General features: G+C 35.7%; 1 protein-coding gene across 1 annotated transcript in view; it reads right to left on the bottom strand.

Moving 5' to 3' along the window:
* Positions 1-655: 655 nt before the first annotated feature.
* The window catches only part of LOC104520942 (protein unc-13 homolog C-like), a gene marked incomplete at both ends in the record, with an annotated part of 37,321 nt that continues 12,739 nt past the window's right edge, over positions 656-25,237 (bottom strand). Inside the window, 10 exons of the mRNA XM_010162773.1 lie at positions 656-736; positions 1,790-1,846; positions 5,265-5,388; positions 7,905-8,054; positions 10,273-10,361; positions 16,851-16,928; positions 21,347-21,424; positions 22,427-22,570; positions 23,022-23,118; positions 24,101-24,227. Of these exons, the coding sequence (XP_010161075.1) occupies positions 656-736; positions 1,790-1,846; positions 5,265-5,388; positions 7,905-8,054; positions 10,273-10,361; positions 16,851-16,928; positions 21,347-21,424; positions 22,427-22,570; positions 23,022-23,118; positions 24,101-24,227 (1,025 nt within the window). The remainder of the gene's footprint in view (positions 737-1,789; positions 1,847-5,264; positions 5,389-7,904; positions 8,055-10,272; positions 10,362-16,850; positions 16,929-21,346; positions 21,425-22,426; positions 22,571-23,021; positions 23,119-24,100; positions 24,228-25,237) is intronic.

The raw sequence follows: 25,237 nt of genomic DNA, 5'->3' as shown, positions 1-25,237 counted from the left end.
TCATCTGCCAGTTCCCTCAGGACCCGTTGATTGCTTTCAAGTTATTTACATCAAGTGAAGATCAAGGCCAATGTACAAAAGACTGATAAGTACATTAAATAACGCACTTTAATGGTTTCTTTTGACTTCAGAAATCCAAGCTGTGAAGACTGTATGAAAGTCTCCAGTTTTTTATCAGAAGGAAATCTAAAAACCTGACTTCGTTAATCTTTACTTTTACATTTAGGAGCATAATGCAATAACTATAAAATTAGTGGAATTGAAAACAAAAATTTGAGAACATTTCATCTGATCTTCTCATCCTTCCAGAGAGGTAAAATCCTAGAGTCACTTTATCAATGACGAATAAATTAATTTATATTTCTGATAATGAGAATAGCACCAGGGAAGGTTGGATGGATTCTCTCTAATATGGCTCCTTTAAAAATCTAATGTAAAACATTTATTGCAATGGTAAGATATTTTCTGAAGAACTTTTATGCATTACCAACATTTGCATTAACAAGATGTTGGTAATGCATAAAAATTAATTTATTCAGAAGTGTTTTTAACAGGAGTGTGATGAATATGATTTGTTGTTTTCACCGACAATTGTTTATGACAATCATGTTCTTGGTCATTCCAGCACAGAACAGAAAATCATGTAAAGCTGTACCTTTATAGTAGCTAGCGCTACTTCCATTATTGCACACTGCCTCAGGGTCAGGCTTCTGGCTTCCTCTCGAATCACATGGTCCTGCAAAGCAAGTTAAGACTGCAGTTGATTTTGAAAGACAGTATTGTGGCCTGTCTGTTCTTGGCAAAACAAATAAACATACAAAACTGCCAAATGCCCCCCAAGCCCCTGTGTTTAACAGGGACTGATTCAACTTGAGACTTCTTTTACAACAAATCATAACCTAGAACAATCATATTGTTTAGGGAAAAAGAACCAATGTTTAATACCCAGCATCTGTGTAGCTTTATTTGTTTTCTTAGGATACATTATTTCTCTGTTCTAGGGACAGGGAAAAGGTTAAATTTTAAGTTTAAATAATTATACTGGATGATACTGAAAAAATTCATTTTATTAATGAACCTGACAGTTTAACTAATGTTAATGCCCCATGCTTTAAAAAAAAAAACAAAAACAAACCAGGATTTCCTATTAGAACATAAGTTAAATAGAATCATAAAGTGGCTATACTCCTGTGAAATCTTTGTCTAAAATAAGTATCCTGTGATTTAATTAAGCAACATTTTAACTCCTCTACCAAACTGAGGAACATAGGAACATGAATTGCCACAATTCTGCCCAAATCTGAAATCCTAATGGCAAAATTGATTGGCAAACAACTGACATCAGTATCAAACATCTAAGCTTTCCATCAAGTGTATGATGGACTTCAGTAACATAGTGCTGATAAACTTATTGTAGAGGTACATGCTATGTTTTGATACATACCATAAATAATAGGCAGAAAAAAATTAATAGTATTCCCATCTTAGGGAACACAAAGATCTCAATCTATTTTTTTTTTTTGGTGATGTTTAATGCTTATAGGGCCTAGCTGTGCAATGAGAATGAAATCATCTTGGCCCATCTAGTGATCGCTACCATGTAAGCATATAGTCTTTTAGTCTTAATTTGGTTTTGATGATACTGTAAAATCATTACTCACCGTATTCAATCCTATTAGAGTAAATAAGCACAAGGATGAGGCATGAGGCTTAGCCTCACAGTCACTAATATTTGCACCTATTTTTTTCATTAGAGCAAGCCATTCACAGCTTCATTTGGCTCCATTACCTTGAGCTTTGACAGCTGTCCAAGATCTTTGGCTGCACTGAATATCATCTGGGGCCCCTGTAATCACATTGAAAATTCAGGAAACAGACTCACTTCAGCATGTTTGCTTTTTATGTCAACATGATCTTATTTTCTGCTAGGACATTAGCCAAAGTCACTGTTTTGCAAAGCTAAATGAAAATTTCAATTACACATGAGACATATTTTCATTCAGTTGATAAGGCCAAGTAGTTGAATGCCTGCAGCATGATTCCCTCCAGTATCCTCTACTTGATACAAACATTTCATATTCTGTTGATAGTGGTTTTGCATGCTCCTATTTCATTTTTTATTTAATATTTTTAAGCTAAAGCTGAGATTGTTCTTACACACTGTGTCAATGACATATTTGTCCATAATCATAGCTCTCAGGTGCTATGCTAATATAAATCATAATGGGAAGTGAACAGCCCTGAGGAACCTACAAAAGATTAACTGTCTACAGTGAAATCCTCAGTTGTGTAACACAGCATTATGGCATACTGTTAAGCCAAAGCTTTTCTTTATATTTTTTTGGAGTTTTTTTTAAGAAAAGATACCAAGGTGTTACGAAGTTAAACCAGTATTTTAAAATAGCCAAATGGGGGAATGGTACTAAAGGCCAATACCTACATGTGCGTCTTAGACAAACAGAATTCTACTATAATTCCATGCTCATATTTTTTAACACAATTACTCCAAGAAATATAATTACTAGTGCAGTTACTTGGCAGTTCAGCAAGACATAGTTCTGAACGTCTGGATTTCAGGGAGAAAAAAAAAAAAGTTTTTGTTTCAAAAGGTTTGTTTCCAATAATTTTGCTTCTGTATTGTTCAATTGCAAAATATGTAATATAGAACTGCAGCTTAAATTTTCATTATTTATTAGTAGTGAGAGTGGTAAGATAAATATGAAAATCAAAAAAAAAAATAAATGCTGCTTCTGAATATCTGTGCCTCTTGCCCTCAGAGAGAAGGTAATATTCAAGGCTACCACAGGGAAACATCTCTCTTACTGTATCCTACTTTTCTTTGTTTTTGTTTAGTTTGTGTTCAATAGTAAATAGAAATAGCAAAATAAATGCAACTAGCTCTACACCTTTCACCATGCCTGCCAACTGGGACACTTCATAATAGAGGATACCACTAGTAAAACCCAGCAGCTGGCGAAGTGTGACATACACATGTGATACTGCAAGCACTCTGAAAGCCTAATCCAGTAGTCTCTGTACTTATTTTTCATGTTCCTTAATTGTTACAGACTATATTGAAGACTTGTATCTTCTACTATACAAATGTTGAAAAAAATTTGGAAAAAAAATACGCTGCAGACAGTTTCTAGTTAGCAGCTCATGTTTCTTAATTGTGTGTGTGGAGAGGCGAGGGTTGTTTCTGTTTTATGAAGAATGGGGACAAAGCACTTAGGGAAACCCCAGCTGTCACCATTTAAAATGATCTTAAAGAGTCTTGAGTGACAGGCACAGTCTCTGCCTTTAATCAGTAACTGGCTGATAAACAGAAGCCTTCTTACTTTGGCTGCTAACTAATCTTAACACCCATGTTGAAGACTCTTCATTCTGGATGAGGGGGCAGGAAGGCTCTTTCTTTGTCTCTGCTTCTTCACCACCCTTTCTGTGTTCTGCCCGAAATGTAGAAGTTTTGACTTCCAGACGTACACCTGTAGCTGAATGAAGTATCAACTTGCTAAACTAATGATCAGAATAAGCTTTTTGGAAATGAGCTATAACATCAGTGTCACAGCTTATTGCTTGATGTGATTTCTGAGCATCTGTAAGGACAACAGAGGTGCTTGCAGATTCAGACAGATGAACTGAAATCTCTATTCAGTTGGCAGTCAAAGGTTATTTTCACTATGGTTGAAAGACTAAAATATTTTTTTTATTTTAAAAATAAGGTCTACATTCAAACTCTTGAATGGAAATGCTTCAACAAATGTTTTACTGTCCTAACTAACTGAAACATACTATGTTGTTATCCAAGTGGGCTTACTAAGTCTTCGATAGTTAATTCTGTATTCTTGGCAACCAATCTTAGAAAAGCAAGAGAAAAACCCCTTAACTCTGAACCATGCTGTTCTGTGATTCAGAGTGTAACAACTGATCCCGCATAAAGCTAATAAATGCTCCTGATGCCTAATGGGAAATGCAGTTACCCAATTTAAATGCTACTTATGTATTTGCAAGTAAAATTTTTACCAAAATGCTTGAAAAGCAAATTAAAAACCTCAGAAACATAAATTTGACACAGTCACTCATTGAAAGAGAAACTGTTTCTAATTATGCATAGTAAACGAGCATTGTCGTAAATATGAACAAATTCAGTGAATGGAGCCTGGCTACAGCCTTGTGATTAGCTCTAGTCTAGGATTTTTAATAGCTCAGGTTGTTACATTACCTTAACAACATTTATACATGTTCTGTTAGATTTCCTTTTGCCTCTCCAGCCATATTCTTTCATGTATCTTTAATATATTATGATTTAATGGTGTGTCTTTGATATATGGATACCAAGCAATAGATTTTTAGCAGCTTAACTGATCTCACAGGATGTATACGGTAAAGTTGCCCAAAGGCACATTACGGCAATGTCATGACTAGCTTGTCATAAAGATGGTGAATTTATTCTAGACAAGATTGAAAATGACAAGAATTAACATTTGTGTTATCCCAGTCCCTCAAAAAAGCAAAAATTAAAAAAGGCAGTCCAAGCCAGGCTGTTTTTCTTTCATCCTTAGAATCAGATTTTGCTGGTGCCCTCACCTCTGTCACCATTCAGGGTTCATGTCAGGTCACCACCCACACTGGTCTTCTGTGTAGCACCACATCTTTCTGCATTAACTTACAGATTCTTTCCCTCTTCTTGTCAGGCTGTAAATGCAGTCCCGCCCAAAGACAACCTCCTACCAAGGAAGGGTATTAAAATACCCCAAAACTTTGGAGCTAAAATTGGCTTAGCTTCCCAATGTTAAGTGCTGCCTCAAAATGAGGAAAGGCACAGCAGGCAGGAGTGGGAGAATGAGATAGAGCAATCCTGGCTTTCTGGAAGCTGCAAAAATGGAAGTGACTGAATTCCTGATGCAACTGGGAAGGGCAAGGAACACTCTTGCTGTTATTGCACGTGATGAAGTCAAGAGAAGTCACACATAAAAGCACACTAAAAAGTCAGTGATTCAGCTTCTTTTATACTGCATTAATGAAATCTGCTGTGAGTTGGGGCAGGCAGTAAGTAAAAGAGTAAGGTCTTCCTCACCAGCTACAGAACAGCAACTTATCTACCCTACATTGAAACACTAGAGAGCAGCACACTGCATACAGTCAATGTATTATTCCTTCTGGTCAAGGTACAGAAAGGATAGAATCAGACCCCTTGGCAAACACCTGATTAAGCATGTTACGACAGTTCTTTATAACGTGTGAAATCCTGCTGGGACACTTACGGTTTGGTCCGTCAGTGGTGGAAGCACAATTTGCTTTTCTATTCTGTTCAAGACTAACTTCCATAGCTCTTTTAAAACCCGTTTCAGAACTGTCTTCTCACAGATTTTTGCAGAGACACTTAAACTGAAATAAAAGAAAACATAAACCAGTCTCCAAAACTAGCATTAAGACTTCAGAGTTGCTGTATCACTATATGCTCAGTTTAATGGCCATTATGGTTTAGCTTTTCTCTACCAAAAAAAAAAAAAGACTTGCAGATTATAAAATAAAAAATCTCCACTGTCCAATTTATTGATAATATGTATTTATCAAAAATGCAAAATGGTGATGCGTTATAAAATTTGATGGATGATACAGTTTAGCACACCCAAGCCCCTATATTAAAGTTTTGGTATATAATTCGTTTATGCCTTAAAAATAAAAATCAAATGTCTCCTTTGGTGTCTTACATTTCTACTGTGATGTGTGTGTTGATAGCTAATGCAAATTCAGGGCTAACATTTAAAAGCATTCATTTCTGTATACTGGCATATCTGTGCAATTATACTATATATGACTAACAGTAAAATTAATTTTTTTGAGGATATATATGCTTAGATAGATTTTTTTCTTTATTTGAGTATATTCATAAACCATCTTATATGTATCATCATGGATAAGTAGTGTCATGAATAAAGTGCTGCAGTTTTCAGGCACAGGAAAAAATATTTCAAAATAAAATCACACAAATGCATATGTGTAGAATTTTATGGAGTTAAGTCTAATTTATTAATGTAAAAGAAGATTGTTGTGAAGTCATTATGCATATCACATTGTAAATATGTCAATTCATATTTCTAGCATATCTTACTATTCTTAGTAATCACATAAATAAAAGCATAATTAATAATTAAAACCCAAACCATATTAATGACATTCTTATAATCCTATTATAAATATATATTTGTAAGAAAGGTGATATTCCCTAGCAGTTTAAAAAAAATATTAACATCTCTTTTTTCTGTACATGGGTTTAGCATCTGCTAAAATTCCATTTAACATTCCTGTGGTGAGGAATACTTTCTATTCAGACAGTAATTTAAAAGTCATTTTTGTTTCCATTATGTCATTATTAAATTAAATCTCAAAGAAGCTATGAAGAAAGGGCAATTTGGAATTGAACCTGACCGGCAAAGGTCAGCTTACCCAGTTTTTTAAACAATGAGTTGAGGACAGGACATGTAAGTGTACAAACACTTTTGGCTTTTCTTCAAGACTTGTGCTAGGAGTAAATGCCTTAACTCGAAGATAATTAAAATCTAAAGCCATACTGCTTGAAAGCAACACCTACCCCTCTTGTAACTTGACACATAGGACTAGGTACATTGCTAAAAATGAAAGGCTGACATATACATAAACAGTTAAAGTTTTTTCCAGGCTAGGAATCCAGGCACTGCACTCCTCAGTGTTACAAAAATAGTCAAATCTTACCAAATACTTTAAATAAGCATTTGTACATTGCCAGCTGTCATTGTAATTTATGTCATTGCCAAAGCCCTCAAAAAATGAAGCCTAGAAAAATTAACCCCCAAAGAAAAACCAAAATTCCCTTCAATTCTTGCCCCCATCCTTTATGCCAATGACTTTTAGACTTTGGCTGTGCATTTGTACAGTTGGGAGCTGTGATTCTAGACATGTTTCTGAAATAGAAAGCCCATCAGTCCCATTATTAGAAACAATAAGAATGTGAAGTAATGCCCTGGAGAAAGAAAAGGCAGCTATAAATCAATTCTTTAAATTGGCCTTTGACTTCGGTCCTATTAGTCCTAACATCAGAAGCCCAGAGAAGTATTTTTCACCTGCAGTCACTAACTTCAAAATAGAGTCTTACTGAGTATAGATGTACAGCAGTTTGTTGCAAGTATAAAAACAAAACTTCATGGGGATCCATGAATCTGAAGAAGTTTCATCTGGGATTGTGGGCCACCACCAGTAACACCAGATAATCACAGAACCATAAAATGGTATAGTAAGGTGTGGAGTAACATCATTTGTACAACGTTACAATGCAGAAGACAAAGAAAGGCTCCTCAGCACTCCGCAGAGTATGTTCTGTTTAGTGCTGAAAGTATCTGTGGGGGTTGGTCAGGTTTGAAAATGTTTGTCCAGGGATGAGGAAGAGGGCAGAGCTGGGAGGAAACAGATCCCAGAGAGTGCTGGGAAAACCAATCCTATTCTGCTGCCTCCTAAACTCTCTGGACGGGCTTTGCAAGACAGGCACAGCAGGCCTCCTGCAAACAACGGCTCTGCATCAAACATAATGGCTTCTGGAAGCCATAGGCTTCCCTGAGCCTGCTACCTTCCTTGCTCAGTCCCTTCCTTGTATCTTCTCAGCACAGCTCCAGCCTTTACCCCAGTGCTGCCCAGCCACTTCCTCCCAGTTATGCTTCCTGTTCTGCTTCAAGCAGGATTCCCCCTCAGCATACCTTTTCCACCTTCACTTTGAAAGCCAAGTATTCTGCACACATGTGAATACCATAAATATTAAAAATACTACACAGTGTTTCTAAGCATTAATGATGCTTCAGGGTAAAACTAAGTATGCCTGACGGTAGCATCCAGTTCCTCATCTGCCACACAAACCAGCCTGCCACACTTACGTTTTGTCCAGGAAATCCATGAGAGGCCGAAGCACAATCTCAGCATCAATAGCTGCGCTGTTCTTATTGGCTGCTGCATTCCCATTTCCTCTCATCTGATTCAGTTCATTGCTCATTTGTCTTACACAATCTTCAATAATAAATTGGAAACTACAGGATGGAAAAAAAAAAAAAAAGAGAAAGAATTCTGGGACAGAAAACATTTATCATTTTGCATCAGGTCCTTCGAAAAGATTTAAATCTTTTCTGCAATGATAGAAAGTTCACAAACACAAGGTACTGCAGGTGTTACAGGCTGAAAATAACTCTTCCTAAGGATTATAGCTCCTATAACTAATTCATGTACTGTTTTGATTCCCTCCCCCTTGTTTCTGTTATGTCATTATGCTTTTCATGCCCTTGTAGGGGTCCCAATTAATTATTTTCTGAAAACAACAGGTGTATCAGAGTCTGTAGTTTAGAGGATGATTGACTACCTGCTAGCAGCAACTTCTCAAGATTTTATTTTTGGTGTGACTTGACAACAGGAACAGGTGACTATAAATTGATGGTTAACATGAAACAAGCTCTGATAGTCTTCTTGAAGAGAAATAGAAAACTTGTACTGATTTTGCCATTTGGGTCAATTTGACTTTTTCCTGGGTTTCACACAGAGTCAGTGCTATCAGAAGCTTTGCTTACTTCTTTGCAACTAGACAGAGCTAAAATATTTGGACTTTAAAAAATATTCTTAAGCAAAAAAAAACCCACTAAGAAGCAGTTAGATTCTTCTCCTGGAAGGAATCTTTTCCACTTCAAGGCAAATGTGAACAAGTTCTTGCTCCTCAGGTTTCATCTGTTCAGCTTTACTGAAAACTGCTCTGTTTCCTAACTGACCTGGTTGAGCGATGTGTCCGACAGTCTTGTAGTGCCATTGATGTGATACAGTCTTCAGCCAATACATTTAAACAATGCAGAACAGCAGTTAGCCAGAGTCAACAGCTCAGAGGCAGAATAAGGCTCTGCACACATGGTAATTTGGTTTATGAATTGTTTTATGATGAATTGAATTCGTTTAGGATTCGTTTATGAACATAAATGCAAAACAGAGGCCATAAATTTACCAGGCCTATTAATATAAAAAGATAAATGGCAAAGATTAACTTGAGGAAAGTGAAAGAGAATTTACTGTGAGAGAAAAGAAACATAATTAAGCAGTAAGCTGTTCCAGCTACCTGGCTAATCATAAAAAGAGAAGGCAAATCTCCATGTGAAAACACTGGAAAAACTGGAAACTTTTCCAAGTACACTTGGATCTGTACTTATCTACACACTTTGAAGCCCTACATAAAATCAACGTGAAGGTGCTCATGTAAATCCTTGTGACCAGTCCCTCCAGTAAAAATCCAAAAGAATGCGTTATCTTTTCTTGACATTAGCCACCTTTCTAATATTGTTAACCTCACAAACCCCAGCAATAAACTGACCCATGAGGAATGTTCTAGCTATCTGAAGCATATCCTAGATGGAGCTATTCCTGGGTTTTCTTTAGCAGAAACTTAGTTGGCTCATTCAGAAAGAAGCCCGGGAAAGAAATAATATTCATGCACTGTCAGTGATTAGATAACCAGGGCCTGGGAGTGAAAATAAAGCAATACAATATGACAAAGGAAGCACACTCAGAAAAAATGAACACTGTCCACCCAGATGGTTCATTGATGGATTAAATAAGAAACTACAGACTTCACTTAATGAAAACCACCACAGCACTAATCCTTCTTTCTTCGATTCTTTTCTCATTTGAAGCAAAAGTAACTTGCAGCTTCTTATAGCAGAGGTACTGCTGGCACAGCACCATACTCATTCAAGACTGCAGTGGGCACACTGATTAATGAAGGATTTTGAGAGTTAGGTTCAGCTTTTTTTCAGACAATTTTGCAGAGCCACAGGCAAGCAAGTGACCCAACAAGGCCGTTCACAGTGACCATTTGAAGCAGGCTGAATAGAGGCAGACATGCCTTGTTGAAGCAGGTCACTGGGAAAAAGCTAGAAGTCTCAGGAAGTAACATAAACATGGTCGGAGAGAGAAGTCTAACACAGCATCAGGCAAGAACAAACCAGCAATTTTTGTTTTCCAAAAAGCAGAACAAAAGTCATCAGCCCCACCTCTGTTACATGTTCAGGCCTACAGAACATTTCCAGTTTTCTTTAGAGTAAGGTTACTGTTACATGTTTCAGAGTCTAAACACACACACAAATGCACACCACTTCCTCAGGGCAGAAGCAATCACTACTCAGGACATTGAAACAACCACCCAGACCTAATCAACAAGGTAGATTTTTGAACACGAATACTCCTCTAAGGTTTGCAGTAAAATAGGTTTGTTACCTTGTAGCATACGTTACGCTGAGTTCATCCAAAACATTGCTAAGTTTCACCTGAAGTTCTTTTAGAACAATACTAGCTTCAGGATCCAACTGCAAAGAGAAAAATAATGTTACATTTTACTTCTACACTATATGTTTGGATTTTCCATTTCAATTAATGAATTACGAATTATATGCAATGATACACTGCACTATGGAAAACCAAATGTGGAAACACCTGTTACAACACCTAAAAATCCAAATACTATTTAAAGAAAAATATTTGATTGCAAGAGTGAAGAATTACATGGTTAGAAATCAAAACTGTGCCATTAAACAACAGCTTTCTATTGGATGATACAAACTGTGTTGGCAGTCACAAGAATAGAATTACCATTAGCAGGCAAAGGGTATTCACAAAGACACACCAAGAGAAGGATGCATGAGAATTTCGCGTTGGTGTTAATAATACTGCAGACATTTTCATCTTTCAATTTTTTTTGTACATTTCACCACCATTGGTAATTTTTTTGTGATTTGCATGAAAGATGTTTCCATATTCCCATTAATGCAGTGTAAAAGTAGAACAGCCAGCAATGGAAAAAATGGCTTGAAGCCTATCCATGCTGCTTCTACTGATACAGGATGAGGGAAGGGAATATTGAATTTCAGTACTTCTTTTTCTAAAAGCCATTAAGACGTACATTAATCAAGCACAGAGCAACACATTCTCCTGTACAGGGAGGACAGTCCCTGTACCTCTGATACAAGTTTTCTAAGCATAGGAAAAAAGGGAATGCAGGGTAGAAATATAGTTTTACACTTACAGGGATGGGGATCCATGCATAGATATTTAATCAAAAAGGTAGTCTTCTGACATTGATCAGCAGCTTGTTTATTTGCTATGCATTCTTTTCCAAATTAAAAAAAAAAAAAGATTTTTTGTCTCCCTGATCTTTTAGCATTTAGGAAAAATAGTTACAGTCCATTGTGGGATACGATTGATGATCATCAGGATCAGCAGCTGAATGTAAATTAATAGCTGATGTTCTAGGTCTTTCAGCTATCTACATCAAAGTGTTAGGGAATGATTTTCAACAATAATCCTCAAATTCTGGGCGCTGTTCTGCAGTGAGGTCAGATATAGATCTTCTGACAATTTCAAAGGAAAATATTAACGTTTAACAATTACTGAACACACAAGCATTCACACTGAACATGGTACACAGGAGAGAAAGCACAAAAATACCAGGCAGGCAGAAGACTAAAAATTTCTTACCAGATCATGCACAAGCTAGAGAATCATCTTGTTACTGGGACTACAAAGGCCAATGTAGTTACTTTCTATCAAAGGTTCTTGTGATAACCAGAAAACACAATATATTTGCTAAATTCACCTGGAATTGGATTTAGTTTGGCCAAATTGGATTAAATACTAGTATCAGATTGTGGACATAACACACATTATAGAAAGGTGCATGCAATTGCTAGACATTTTAGAGGGCTTTGTGCTCACAAATTGCATGAACAATTTTGTGTGTGTGCACAGCTGGAAGCATCTGGCAGGACATCCAGCCCTGTGTATACACATGCTCATGCTTATTAATGCAGTGTCATAGGGAAGAGTGGAATATAAAGAGGTATGCGGGCTGACCATCCAGGTGCTAGACATCTGGTGATGCGATACTAAGAATATGCTAGCAAGATTTTTAAATGCTATTGTTACTTTTGTTTAACTACTGGAAATTATGGCAATTTGCATGTCTCACCAGGACCAAAATGTGCACTTTTCATTTATTTCACCATGTGTCCTCTATGTGCTAGGGAGTTCCCAGGGCAAATCTGAGGGTCTTGACTGGCGTCATCCAAATATACCACAGGCGTGACCCACTTTTTTTTTTTCTGATATGGTACAGCTAGAGATGGGAACTATTATGATGGTTCTATGCTCTGAAATTCTAGGGGGACTTCACAACTGGTAAAGATGGTTTTAGGATGGTCTCGTGCAGTGGAGATAAGGCAAGTCAGCTCTGCACATCACACACACTAACTATTGTGGATTATCTTCTGTATATTTTATCTTTTACGCATAAATTAATCCACTATTTTTTAATATAAAAAATATGTTCAGCTATGATGCCTTACTTAAAAAATAAAATATTTGAAAAAAAATAATCAGTGGAAGTAGGATGAGTTACTGTTTCCCTCTTAAATATTCTAAAAGGCTGTAGTTCACATGACTACACTGTGCAAAACCTTCACAGTTTTGCAATAACAAGCTCAAAAATGAATTTTATTTGTGCTTTAGAAGGATCTATTATTTCAGCAAAGGCTTGAACAGCTCTCGTAACACATTTTATACCAGGTCTGCTTATTCTTAGAAAAGCATTGTGTGGGAAATGGCTTGGCTTAGTGAAGTTGACAAGCTGCAAGATTTATGCAGGTTGACATCACAACACTCACTACCCGAGACTGTAACACATAGCTCTCAAAACCACTAGGCAGAGGAGGTAAGTTTCCCAGTGAGGGAAATAAGTTATGAAGAGATGAATTAATTTCTCTAAAGCATTCCAGTGACCAAGATTTTTTTATTCTTGACTTGGCTGAACAACCATCTCTGTTTCATGAACCAATCTGTTTCTGGATAGTGCAGAGGTATTATGGGAAGGGAAGTGTGTAAGAGTTCAGGTAAATAGAATTTGTAATTCTTTAAACTAGTTGCTAGTAGTAGCAGTTAAGTAAATAGCTATAAACATGGTCAGCTGCAGAAATCTCAGCCACCCAGATGTGGTCAAATGATGAACTATAGGGCTAACCTAGTCCTAATGTTACCCAACTTTGCAGTCAGCAGGATTTTTAAGGATGAAAGAGAAAAAAGGCAATGCTGATCAGCATCTGAGAAGATGTCATCTACGGATATGCAGATATGGAAATGAAGTACCTACATAACTGAGGACTCTTCTTTTTCTCATTGAATCTCATCTGCTCCATAGAGTTTGATGAAGAAAGATTTTTTTAAAGAGCAAATCTATTTTGGTAGTGTAAATGTTATTAACCTGTGAAAGTGAAAATCATACTGTTCTACCAATTCTTTCTTAGGTTCATAAATATTTCTGTTATTTTACTGCCTTCTTAAATAACAGTTAAATTTTACCCACAACAGAACATATACATTTGTTGGCACACTTCATAAGATCTGTTAATTATGGATTATTAAATAGATAATTAGAAGTTTGACTTTTTCTAAATGCCAAATAAAAGCAGAGACTACATTTGCTGAACAGCTGAAAAAATAAGAAATCAGAAGTATTTGATCATCATCGTTTTCAAATACTGCCTAAAACTGGTAAAGTTTTTATACATACGAGTCTTGGAAAAGATGTGATGAATTTGTCTGCTTTTGACATAATGTGTTAGATTGAGCTATTCCATGCTGTAATTTAATGTGTGCTAGTCTGGACATAATCTTATTAATCGCAAACTTGGTAGCGTTTCTATAGGAAACTACAGAGATGTAAATTACTTTTGTATGAATTAAAGGGAACCTCTTTAATAGGAATTCAATTTATCTGCAATTTCAGAAGTCTAATTGCTTATAGTTTTCTAATGGGACCACCTGGTTACTTCCATTCAGAAAACAGTTTTACATATTATATGTACATCTAGGGAAGATACAGGTATTTATCAGATCCATCACTTTAGTGGTTCTTCTGTTCCATGATAGATATCCTATCTCCACCCCTCTGCCCAACTATCTAGATACAGTGAATCCCATTTTGAAATGTTTGGCTGCCACTGCTCTAAATACTTAGGCCTCTGACTTAATAGACTTAAAGATGGACACTTCAGAACTATTCTGCTTAAGCACGGGCCTTTGTCATCCCATCAAAGTCTTTAGGAAGACACATAGGTTCCTCTAGGAATTCCTAAACATTATATGTAAAGTTGTAACTGAACTTACTGAAGTGGAAATAAGATTTACCTACAGTCAATATAATACTGTTGTACATAAGCAATCTGCTTTTGCTTTCCAGTCTTTTTTTGATCCTAATTGTTGTTACTCATTTCTGCCATGTTCTGCTGTCTGGGGAAAAGCAACACAAGCATTAACATTTTTTCTTTCCCTTTTGTCAGCTTACAACTTCTGAATCATGAAAAAATGATTTAGTGCTAATGCATGCACTCCTTTTGGACAAAACAAACGAGCTAAATCAAAATTCTACATTATGATAATTTGTTCCCATGATTTTGGACTTGATTTTTTAAAAAAAGACAGTGGGTTGGATCCCACTGTACTATTCTTACTTTATTGTGCCAGCTGATCTCATTTATATAATTTTTTAAGTACTCTTCCTGCTTGGCTACAGCAGAAGAGGAGAGTTATTAAAGAAACTCATGTTGTTCAGACTGCTTTATTTTAATGGTAGGAGAGCTGAGACACCAGTTTTTTCTCTATTTATAGAGCTCCCTGCTCTGCAATATGGAATAGACCTACTCTGAACATAGGGACTGCTGCTTGATTGTGGTATTTCGACTGCATAGATTGGAAGACTGCTCACAATGTGACACTCGGGAGATTAACAGCATTTAATTTTTCTTAGAATTAGTTTTGCTTCAACTGAAATAGGTCTAATTATTTCACTGAAAATCATCTGACTTTTTATGCCCTCCATAAGCAAACTATTTTCTTCCTGCAAGGAAACTGTTTACAGATTTTATTGCTGGTTTTGTTTCTTATAAGTACCAGTTCAATAAGGCAAATTGGCCATTAGCATTTATGTTCTTGGAATAGCTGGAGCAATAAGTATCCCAGGTTTGAGGACACACATTTTAGGGGCACTTTGATATGAATGACAAAAAAAATGAACATGAATGTACTTTCCTTCAAGAAATTCCCCTAATGAGAAACAAACAAAACTTTGAATGTATTTTTCAGATCTTTTTTTCTTAGACCATGTATCAGAGATGCACTTAAGGTACCTAACAAAGGGATTTTAGAAAATATCTTGGAATTCTCTCCAAGGGTTGTGTGTTGCACCACATTTATAGGAAATGTTGCTTTCATACTGTGACACCCTTAATTCATCCTCATTAACATCAAAAGGGAAAGCAAAAAGCTTAGCTGTTTTTACGATTCATGACATTCAATATGTAGGATTGTAAGTACTTTGCACAGAACATAAGAGCATGGAAGACAAGATTATTTGTAATACTCAGAGAGTGAAAGGCAATTCATAGTAACTACAAAAAACATAGCCATATCTGGATGATAAATATGTATTTTTAAAGTTTGCTCTGAAATTTTCAATGATGACAAGGCTGCAGAAATTTACTTTATGTCATCTGGAGCAGGAATTATTTTTGCCATGGCCACTTCAAGAAGCTATTACTAGCTCAACAAAACCTCCTGTCCATGGAGATAATCAACAGATCCATTTGGAAGGTGCTATTTGTTGCATGACACAGGGGTCTATCTTATCTCTGCAGTGTCCCACTGTGGATGTGGAAAAATGAAATAATGTCTTTTCCAATTCTCTCTATAATGTGGTCACATTAGATCAAAGTTTTGTGAAACTATCAAACTACAGTCTCAAAAAGAAAAAGCTGATGTATGTGTAACTTATTTTTTTAAAGTCAGCTACTGATAATAAGGATAATATATTCATGATCTAAACATTGCTTTTTGACAAGAAGACAGGATTCTATAACTTGAAAAGATGTTAATTCCTTCATTAGCTTTCAAAATGGTCAAAGACTACAATCAATAAAATATTGAAGCACATGTTTATGTCCCTTTACTGTTGACAGGACAGAAACATTGAAGTCCTCTGAAATATCAAAGGAGATAAAGCTAAGCATGTTCTGGGCTGTTGAGTAGCAGTTCTTGGTGAAATGCTGCCAAATCTTGAATTCAAGCAGGCCATCAGATACTGAAAAGTGCACTTAAAAATGTTTTATAGATTTTTTAGAAATTCTGAAAGACTTTACACTACCTGCCTAGTAAAACTTTTCAATTTAGAGTGCCAGCTGAATGCCCAAGCATAGCTCTTTTTGACTTTAGATCATAGGGAATTACACAAATGCATCAATGAAAATTAGTAGGAAATGTGGCTGTTCTTAGCCTTAGAAAAATATTGTGAGGAATAATAAAAGATGCTTACTATCACAAACCTCATAAGAGAATCTCTCTCCTTCTTTCTTCTGCTCAGTGGATTGCAAGTTAAAGGCATTAGACAAAGACATGACACATTACAGACAAAGCACAAAGCACATATTCTACAAAATTTTCAGATACAGGCAAAACATACCAATACATAAAAAAGCAAAGTATAGTCCAATACAAACATTAAAATAAAGCTGGCACTACAGATTACAACACAAAACACCTAGTGCTGGTTGAACATTACAGATCATTAGCATATTTCTGTGAAATAGTGTTAGGTCTTCCTAGTATTCTCAGGACATTAAATAGTTCTTGTAAGCTTTTAAAACATTTTGATTTTCTTTGCAAGCAGAAGTGAAGGCTGTGACTAGGTTGAAAACAAGATGCTAATGATCTCTAAGGAACTTTGAATAAACCAGGAAACAAATAGCACTCACCTCCTTTCCTCCCATGGACTCAAACATTTTCTCAAGCTGGACTCTTAATTGTTGAATGTTGTTCATCAAGATGCAAGGCTACAAACACCAAATGTGAGAATATACATGTTATGTTCCTTGTATGTATGAATACGTGTATTCACAGTCTCTGGGTGAAGACCAGTTCAGCAGCCCTACATTCATGCAGTTGTGTTGTTCAGAGAAGGATCTTGGGTTCCCGACCACTGCTGTCTCCCCTTCCTTCTTTAATTCACACTCTTCTTTGCTCAGTCAGCACCCATTAGGCCCTTAAGACAATTTTGTCCCACCGGAAACTGAATACCTTCTCCCAGGCAGCAGGGCAGTTTTCAGATTCCAGTATTTCATGTCCTAAACCTTATATCCCATGTAGTTGCTAGTCATACTTAATACAATTATATCTGGTGGATTAAGGTAAGTAGTACATTATCGTGTCTTTGAGAGTAGACACAATAATGATCAAAGTACTTTGGAAATGAAAATAGATTGGGGGAAAGGGAGTGTCAGATTGCTTTCTCAGTCTTTGCAGAAAAATATGACAGCACTGTAACCCAGATAATGGCTGATGCTTAAGTATTTTAATAAATCAAGTAGTTCTGTTAATAAGAGAATATTATTCCAGAAATTTACATTTTGCATTGCTTGAAAATTTGGTGAATGAATTAGGTAATAGAAGTTTGTAAACATATTTTACTCTAAAAATATCGCTGTTTAAGCTCATTTCTTTAAGGTAGAACACAGAACCACAGTCGTAAAGACAGAAATTGCTGGATTAAATATAAGGTAAAAAGTAAAACATGGATAAAATTAAGCCGTGTATTACAAAATTATGGAAGAAATGATCTTGTACTAGAATTTTGTGTACTAAGATGACATTATATACTAGTTTGGTATAGTGCAGGGGAAGCAATACAACAATATTTCCTAAAAGAGTTCTGGTTGGCCAAGGTCAGGGTGATCTATTGCTTGATTGGATTAAATTAGACACTGAAGTAATGTATTTCAATAAAACACATATACTTTTTTGGACAACAAGAAGATGATGGAATAATTACAGTGATTGATACTCATTTGTACTTTTCTAGTTAATAGCATGTTTCAATGTAGTGCTGAAACATGGTGGGATTAGATTTTGGTATTCAAAAGATCAGTACATAATTTAGCTTTAATTAGTTCTACATTACTCTCAAAGGAATTTAGTGTTAGAGTACTTCTCAACAGAAGGAAAAAAAAGAAATTTGATCTAACTTCTTAATCCTTACATTACTGCTTCCCAGTAAAGCATACTATTTGCCCTCCTGCAAAAGACAGGTGGCTTTGTGTAATGGTTGAAGTATCACCTCTCTTCCTGTCTCTCAAAAAATCCACAATACCCACTTCTATTTGTTTATCTGTCTTCTATTAATTTATGATCACTAAGACTGTGTCCTCCTCTCCTGTGCTATCTCTTTCTTTCTCACATATTCATTATTCTGGATATTATCTCCAATATCACAATCAATGATTGTGATTTCTGATGGGGGAATAAGTAGATGAATATAATTTCTTGGTTCTTTTGATCAAAACAAGTGCAAATGCTTTTGGCAATATACTGAAGCTATGAGATAAATACTCATGTTGAAGCAGTTTTCGAAGTTTCCTTTGAGGCTAGCTGAGGATGCTCTTTCAAAGCCTAAGATTACCTTGGCTCAATGGAAAAATTTCTATTGCTGTCAGTAAATAACAGAACCAGAGATTAAAAACATTCTCATCTTATTATTTCATTATCATCTTGTCCTTCAGAATACTCTTTGCAGCAATTTACAGGAATCAAACAGCCAGATGCAAGAACATTTAAAAGTGAGTGGCAAGTACAATACATAAAACCAGGTATGTTTGTAAACTCTGACAGGAGGTGGAAGATAAGAGGATGTTTTTATGTTAGATAAATTTCTTTATGAAAAGCACCTTTGGTATGCTTTTATTTGAACAGTTTATGTGCATGCTTTATAGTGCCTAATAAAAATTGTAGAAGTGTTGACTTGAAAATGAATGCCAAAATCTAACTTTAATCATGAAATGAATTTGTCCTAATCTTTTTCTATCGCCTCTAATGCCAGTAGACTTAACATAATTGAGATCACCAGATCAAATGGTCTTTTATTAAGCTAAAAGTATGTATTTCAAAAAGGTAGCTTCTGTTAAAATAAGTTATGTCCCCCAAAGGCATTTGATATAATACTCCATATTATATCATAATAATATTAGTTTCATCTAAAGCCTTAGTAAAGATTGGCATACCAGGGTGACGTCAGAAATGTAGTCACTCCAACAATTAAAAAAACCCATTGGACAGGCCAAAAGACTACACAAACAGCTTGACTTGATGACTCAACACTGTGTTTTAAAACTAATTTCTTCTAGAAAGTAGTCAATTGAAAAAAAAGGCAAAGCATAGCTACAAAATGGATTTATTTTTTACATTAAATTTTGTGAATAGTTATGGCTCATATTGGGTCAAATAAAGAGACAAATCATTTTAGACGAACCTTAGTTCAGACTGATTGACATTAAAATAGAAGATGTGTAATGCATTCACCCCTCCATACTGGGGAGAGAGAGTGTTGTGTTCTTTTCAGCTCTTTATTTGCCCTGGAGGGGAAAGACAAGGAATATGTAGAAGGTGTATCTGTAAAGTTAAAAATGCATGAAGATTTACATCCTGCTAGATTATGGGGGAAAAAAACAGGCAATATGGTGTGCTGGTCTATCATATATCAGCTGGTATCCAGTGACAGAACACATGGGAATGGTTCAAAGCTGTGTCAGGGGAGGTTTAGACTGGACGTTAGGAAGCATTTCTTTACTGAGAGGATGGTCAAACACTGGAACATGCTTCCTAGAGAGGTGGTCAATGCCCTAAACCTGTCAGCATTCAAGAGGCATTTGGACAATGCCCCTAATGTTCTTTAACTTTTAGTCAGCCCTGAATTGGTTAAGCAGTAGAACTAGATAATGGTTGTCAGTTCCTTCCAACTGAAATAGTTTAGTCTAGTCTATTTTATTTCTTTCCTGGCATATTTCCTGGTGTTTCTACTGCTATAGGACTGCGTCTCCTTACACAACGATTGGCAGACTTGGCCTGGTGCTTTTACTCTTTTCAGATGCTGAAAAGATTTAGTACTGCCAGAAGAAAGATGTGTGGATGTCTACTTAAGTGAGTCTTTTCAATGTGTTTACTGCAAAGGTTACTTCAAGGTTGAAAATATCTGAAGTGGCAATTTAAATCTGAGACATGACGCATCTATATAAATAAAAGTCACTCCTCTGTAAAAACTTGTATATAAAACTTAATAATAAAGTTTTGAGTTTGGTATTTTTATTTATTAATTATATTTTAGACAAAATTGTATAAAAGGAACAGAACGGTGTAAGTCCCTCCTAGCAAATAGATCTGTGGCCTGAAAAATTAATAAGTTTAGTCTTTTGTAATATTGCTCATAAGAACCATCAATAATTAATATTTAGCTGTAATAGATGTCTTTCTGAGTTCTATTACTGTGTATATGTTGGCGACCTCTAGATTATGATGCTGTCACACTACAGAGAGCACTGGCAAGAATGAGCGTGTCCTCAAGCCATGCACAGGGATGTGAGAAATACAGACGAGATCTATGTATGAGCTATATAAGGGCTGTACTTTTAAAGATGAATAGTATGAGGGTGCTGCAGTTATTTATCTAATCATAGATCGATAAATCTGTGTAACATACTACTAAATGTAGCAGACATAGTGCTAAATGTTGCCTGCCTCGAAGTACTAGCTTTGATTAAATATCAATGATCCTGAAAAGTCAGTTTACAAGAACAATTTTCCTTGATCACGTTAAGCTATTGATAACGTCTTGAATTGCTTAACCACATCTCTAGTGTCCATATCTCATTTACTTCTGAGGCCATGGCAATCTAATTCTTCACTGGGGAGTCTTGTGGAAGCAGTGAGGCAACAAAACAGCACATGATTTTCTTCTCACTGCTGCATGGATAAAGCACAAAGTGGTAGTAGCAGAAAAGTCTGCACACACTCCCTGCACAGGGAACAACAATCTTATAAACTCTTCAATTAATAAACTGATAAAAAGAAGCAAGCCAATGCAAAATGAAAACACAAGCAAAAATATTTTCTTCTGTTTGGAAAAAAATGGCTTGTATTCACCGGATTCACCATAGTGCAAGACTGTCATCCAGGGAGTGTTTCTGCTTTAATACTGACATTATTAACTAGGATTCTCAACTAATTCCACCTATTCTAGCTTTTACACAGCAATGTAAGCAGCTATGAAAATATGCTGACCTTATTAAAAAATAAAGTAAAACAAAAATCCCTTCCTCCATTCATGTTTTTTATCATATACAAAAGTGACCACATTTTCAAAAAGTACAGCAAGTCATTGAGAGGTAATTTCTGAGGTAGAAACAAAACACAGCTTTTTACTCACCACATTTTCTTTATCACAATATGAGCTGAAGTAATTTGAAATAATTACAGCATACTGAAGAAGCACTTTGTTGATAGTCTAGGAGAGAAGAAAAATCTTATAAATGGTAAATTTCATAAAGTAAAACAAAAAATAATTAAAAAAACCCACAAAAAAAGAGGTTTATATAAATTATAAATTTTACAGGTGTTTAGACATTTAGTATATAGTATTTTTTTAGATGTAATGTAAACAATACTGTGAACACATTTTCAAATCCCTGCACAACAGATGGTGGGTTGTTCTTAATGGAACGTAATCTTCAGTAGCAGAGATACTTCAATTTTAGTCATACTGTTTTTGAGTGAGAGCTCTACTCCTTGCAATGTGTTACATGCTTATTGGAACAGTAGCAAGCTCAAAAATTCTCTAGGGTGACAATATATAGATTAAAGATATAATGGAAAAATAAAACCAAGGGAGCACTGTTCAAAGCCTGGCAATATGAGCTTACCTTACAATAATAATGTAAATAGAAACTTTGTATGCAAATGGAAAACTGTTGCAATGGAAGAACAGGAATAAATGTAAATACAAACTTTTAAAAAGCCATTAGAACTATAATGGAAATCTAAAGCTTGTGAGGAAATGTTACAATCCGAGTAGAAAGTTGACATAACAAAGTTGAGTTTATCAAACAGCAGGTGAGTAAGAACTACCACCTCGGGGCTTCAACCAACAATATTTTATTGCCATACCTTGAATTTTTCCTTCCCTTGCACTGACTAATTGGATAATTGCATTTCACTGAATTGTTCTGTTAATGGATTTGTAATCATTGCTTAGCAAGAATAATAATTGATTTAATAACATATACAAATATGAAATCTCAGAGAGAACAGAACTTCTCAAACTGGTAAACAATTTTGACAAAGTAGATGAAAAACAGTCTTAAGCCTCAGACAGCATGTCTGTCTAAGGATCCTAGTCAGAGATAGAAGAGATTGATTCTAAACATTGGAATTACTTAGCTTTTAAGTACATGGTAACACAATGTCACTTTCTCTGAAGCTTAGTTGAGATGCATTGATTTTAATTTACCTTTGCAAATCTTCTCATTAAATGAGATAGTGCTTCTGGATTAGGACACTCCAGTTTCCTAATAATCTCAAAGCTTTGATTGAGCTGTGTGAAGACATCGACCACAGAACAAGAGAAGAGGGCATGATCTGATGTTTGCTGAAACTAGACAGAAACATTCAAAGGAGTTAATACTTGTCCAGAGATCATAACTATATCAACTGATTTTCTTATACTTGAAATTCTTCCTAGAATCATAAAAAGTAATAAATACAACGTAAATTTTTAAAAAGTCTCATTGATAATACTGAGAAATGTGGCTTTTCACATTTGTATTGCTTTCAAACCTTCTAAAAATAAACACAAAATTCTCTTTCATGACATCAGTATCACATCAGAGTTTAGTGAAACCATAGACTGAAGCCTATAGGTAATTTAGGCAGACGGAATTAGAGCAGGACTTTGTCCATAGGATTAAACTTCCAAGAACTGATACCGATTGCTTATCTTGTGATGTCTACCAAGGATATTGTGGGACCAAATGTACTTCTGGTTTTGCAACACTAAACTGTCTTAATACTTTCTTTATTCTTTTCTTTAAAAAGTAAAGGCTCACCCCATCTTTTTTGTCTCTTTCTAGTGCTCCATGAAGAAATTCCATAGAGACATCCTCATTTTCATCCAGCCACTGAATAACAAATGGTTCAAACCACCTGAAAATTAAAGACAATTTTGTAAAGTCAGTACATTTCATAAAGATCCTCAGAGGAGAGATGCCATACCACCCAGCAGTTTGGCATCTTGTGTCTTCACATCTCTTCTAGTTGTTAAAAGCCTATCATCCTAGGAAAAAAATTGTCACCAAAGACACTGTGGTTACCAAAAGGTCTTTCAGGCTTCAGTTTCAAAATACTCTAACTGGTCTACCCCAGTGGTGTAAAATTAGCAGCAACCATTAGAGAAATTTCTCCATGTTTTGCAGGGCATCATATTCTGGACTTTTTTTTTTTTAATTTTAGAATGTGTCTTTTATCAATATTTGTTCTTTGTTAATATTTATTTTTTATTTGTATGAGAAAACTTCGTTTTAATAAAACATCTGCTGTTTTTTTATTTTTTTTTAGTTTATCTAAAAAAAATTTAAAGCAATAACAGGCCCCAAACTATCTCAACAAATCAGCAGACTTGCAGAAGATTAAGGAATGTGATTAAGGATAGCTCAGATAAAAGGACAGGATTGAATGTATCAGTTGCAGGAGGAAAGGCAAAAATAAAAACAACAGCTGAATATTAACCCAGTGCAGTAAGAATAATTTCAGCAGTATATCCCATTAGCATTGTATCTTGATCCAAATTTGAGTATGAAACAAATGGAGGGGTCTATAACAACTATTGCTACTGTTCCCACATTTCATACCTTCTTCAGGCATTTCCTGACCAAAATGTTTTGTCATCTATGAAAAGCTGCAGTTACAACAGTTGGACAAAGAGTCCTATAAAATAGCTAATAGCACTTTTAATACCTGGACCATTTAATTTGACAGAATGAAGAATTAAAGAGGAGGAAGTGCAAAAAGTAGAGTTGTCAGTGCTATGTACCTTGAGATCTTGCACAAACTTGAGCATAAATATTTGACCAAAATAAACCTTGTACCAAGCCCAAATTCATGGGAGACTTCCCTATACACTACTTACAGAGAGTATTCAGGCACTGCATCCTTGAAAGCAGAGAGTTCTCGCACATATTCATTATAAAACCATTTCACTTTGAAGTGCAAATTCATATAATCTGTGCTTTTGCATAACCGCTGCTTTTCATGTTCTGTAATAGAATGAATTGAAATAAAGGCATTTAATAGCATTCTAAGAGTAAATAACATTCTTGTGCCTCAATGCACTAGTGACATAATAATACAGTACTTGCATTTTAATGCAAAATTGGTTTGTTTTTTTTAGAGGTAGTAGTACCCACAGTTTCAATCTTCAGGTTCTGGGTATCCTTAGAAAAAATAAAACAAAACAAAACAAAGACCAGACCACAAGTTAGGCTTTTCAATTCTCTTCACTGCAGTAAGGAAAACCTACAAACTTGCTGACTTCCTGTTCTTTAGGTGCTTCTTTGGTTGTTACAAAATGGCTAAGAAGCTGTGCCAGGTGTCAGGTTAGAAAAGGCAACTATAGTTGTGTAGTAGACAAATGAAGTAACAGCTATAAATGCCAGTCCTATATGAATCTGTGAAGCCTGCATTAGTAAATGGGCTGCATTTATCACAGAGTGAATAAAGAGAAGGTAACTCTGCAGCCCTACAGCCATCTGATTTATACACAGCACAAGTGGAAAAGCTGGTTTAATAAAGTGTTTTTGAAATTTTTTCAAATGGGTTTCTCTGCCTTCTCAGTGTCCTCCTGTTTTCAGTATAATGGGTATGCAAATGATCATGGATGACAGGAGTCACGGCACCACCTGTAACCACTTTTTCCATTTTTAAAGTATGAGTTAATTGGTTTGGAACAATCATCCATCATTCTCTCAGGACTATGATCCTTCTTTCATCCTATCCACAGTGCTTTGCAGTCCTTCCCTGACAGCCACCTCAGACCCTGGACAGCTCCACCCTCCACTCCATTCGTTAACAGGCCCTTTCTCCTCGCTCAAATCTTTCATTTCATTCTCCCACAGCAGGAAACCATGGATCCACAAATCTTGGGTAGGGAAGTCCTTCCTTCACTTACTGCTTACAGCTTCATAAAATGTCCAAAGATCTCATCTGTCTGAGATGTCATGTCACTTGCACATTCTTCCTCAAACAAAAGACTAATCTCTTTTCCCAG

This window comes from Antrostomus carolinensis, unplaced genomic scaffold, assembly GCF_000700745.2.
Source record: "Antrostomus carolinensis isolate BGI_N321 unplaced genomic scaffold, ASM70074v2 scaffold25642, whole genome shotgun sequence".
Taxonomy (NCBI): Eukaryota; Metazoa; Chordata; class Aves; order Caprimulgiformes; family Caprimulgidae; genus Antrostomus; species Antrostomus carolinensis.
This window is presented reverse-complemented; position numbering and strand designations above follow the sequence as displayed.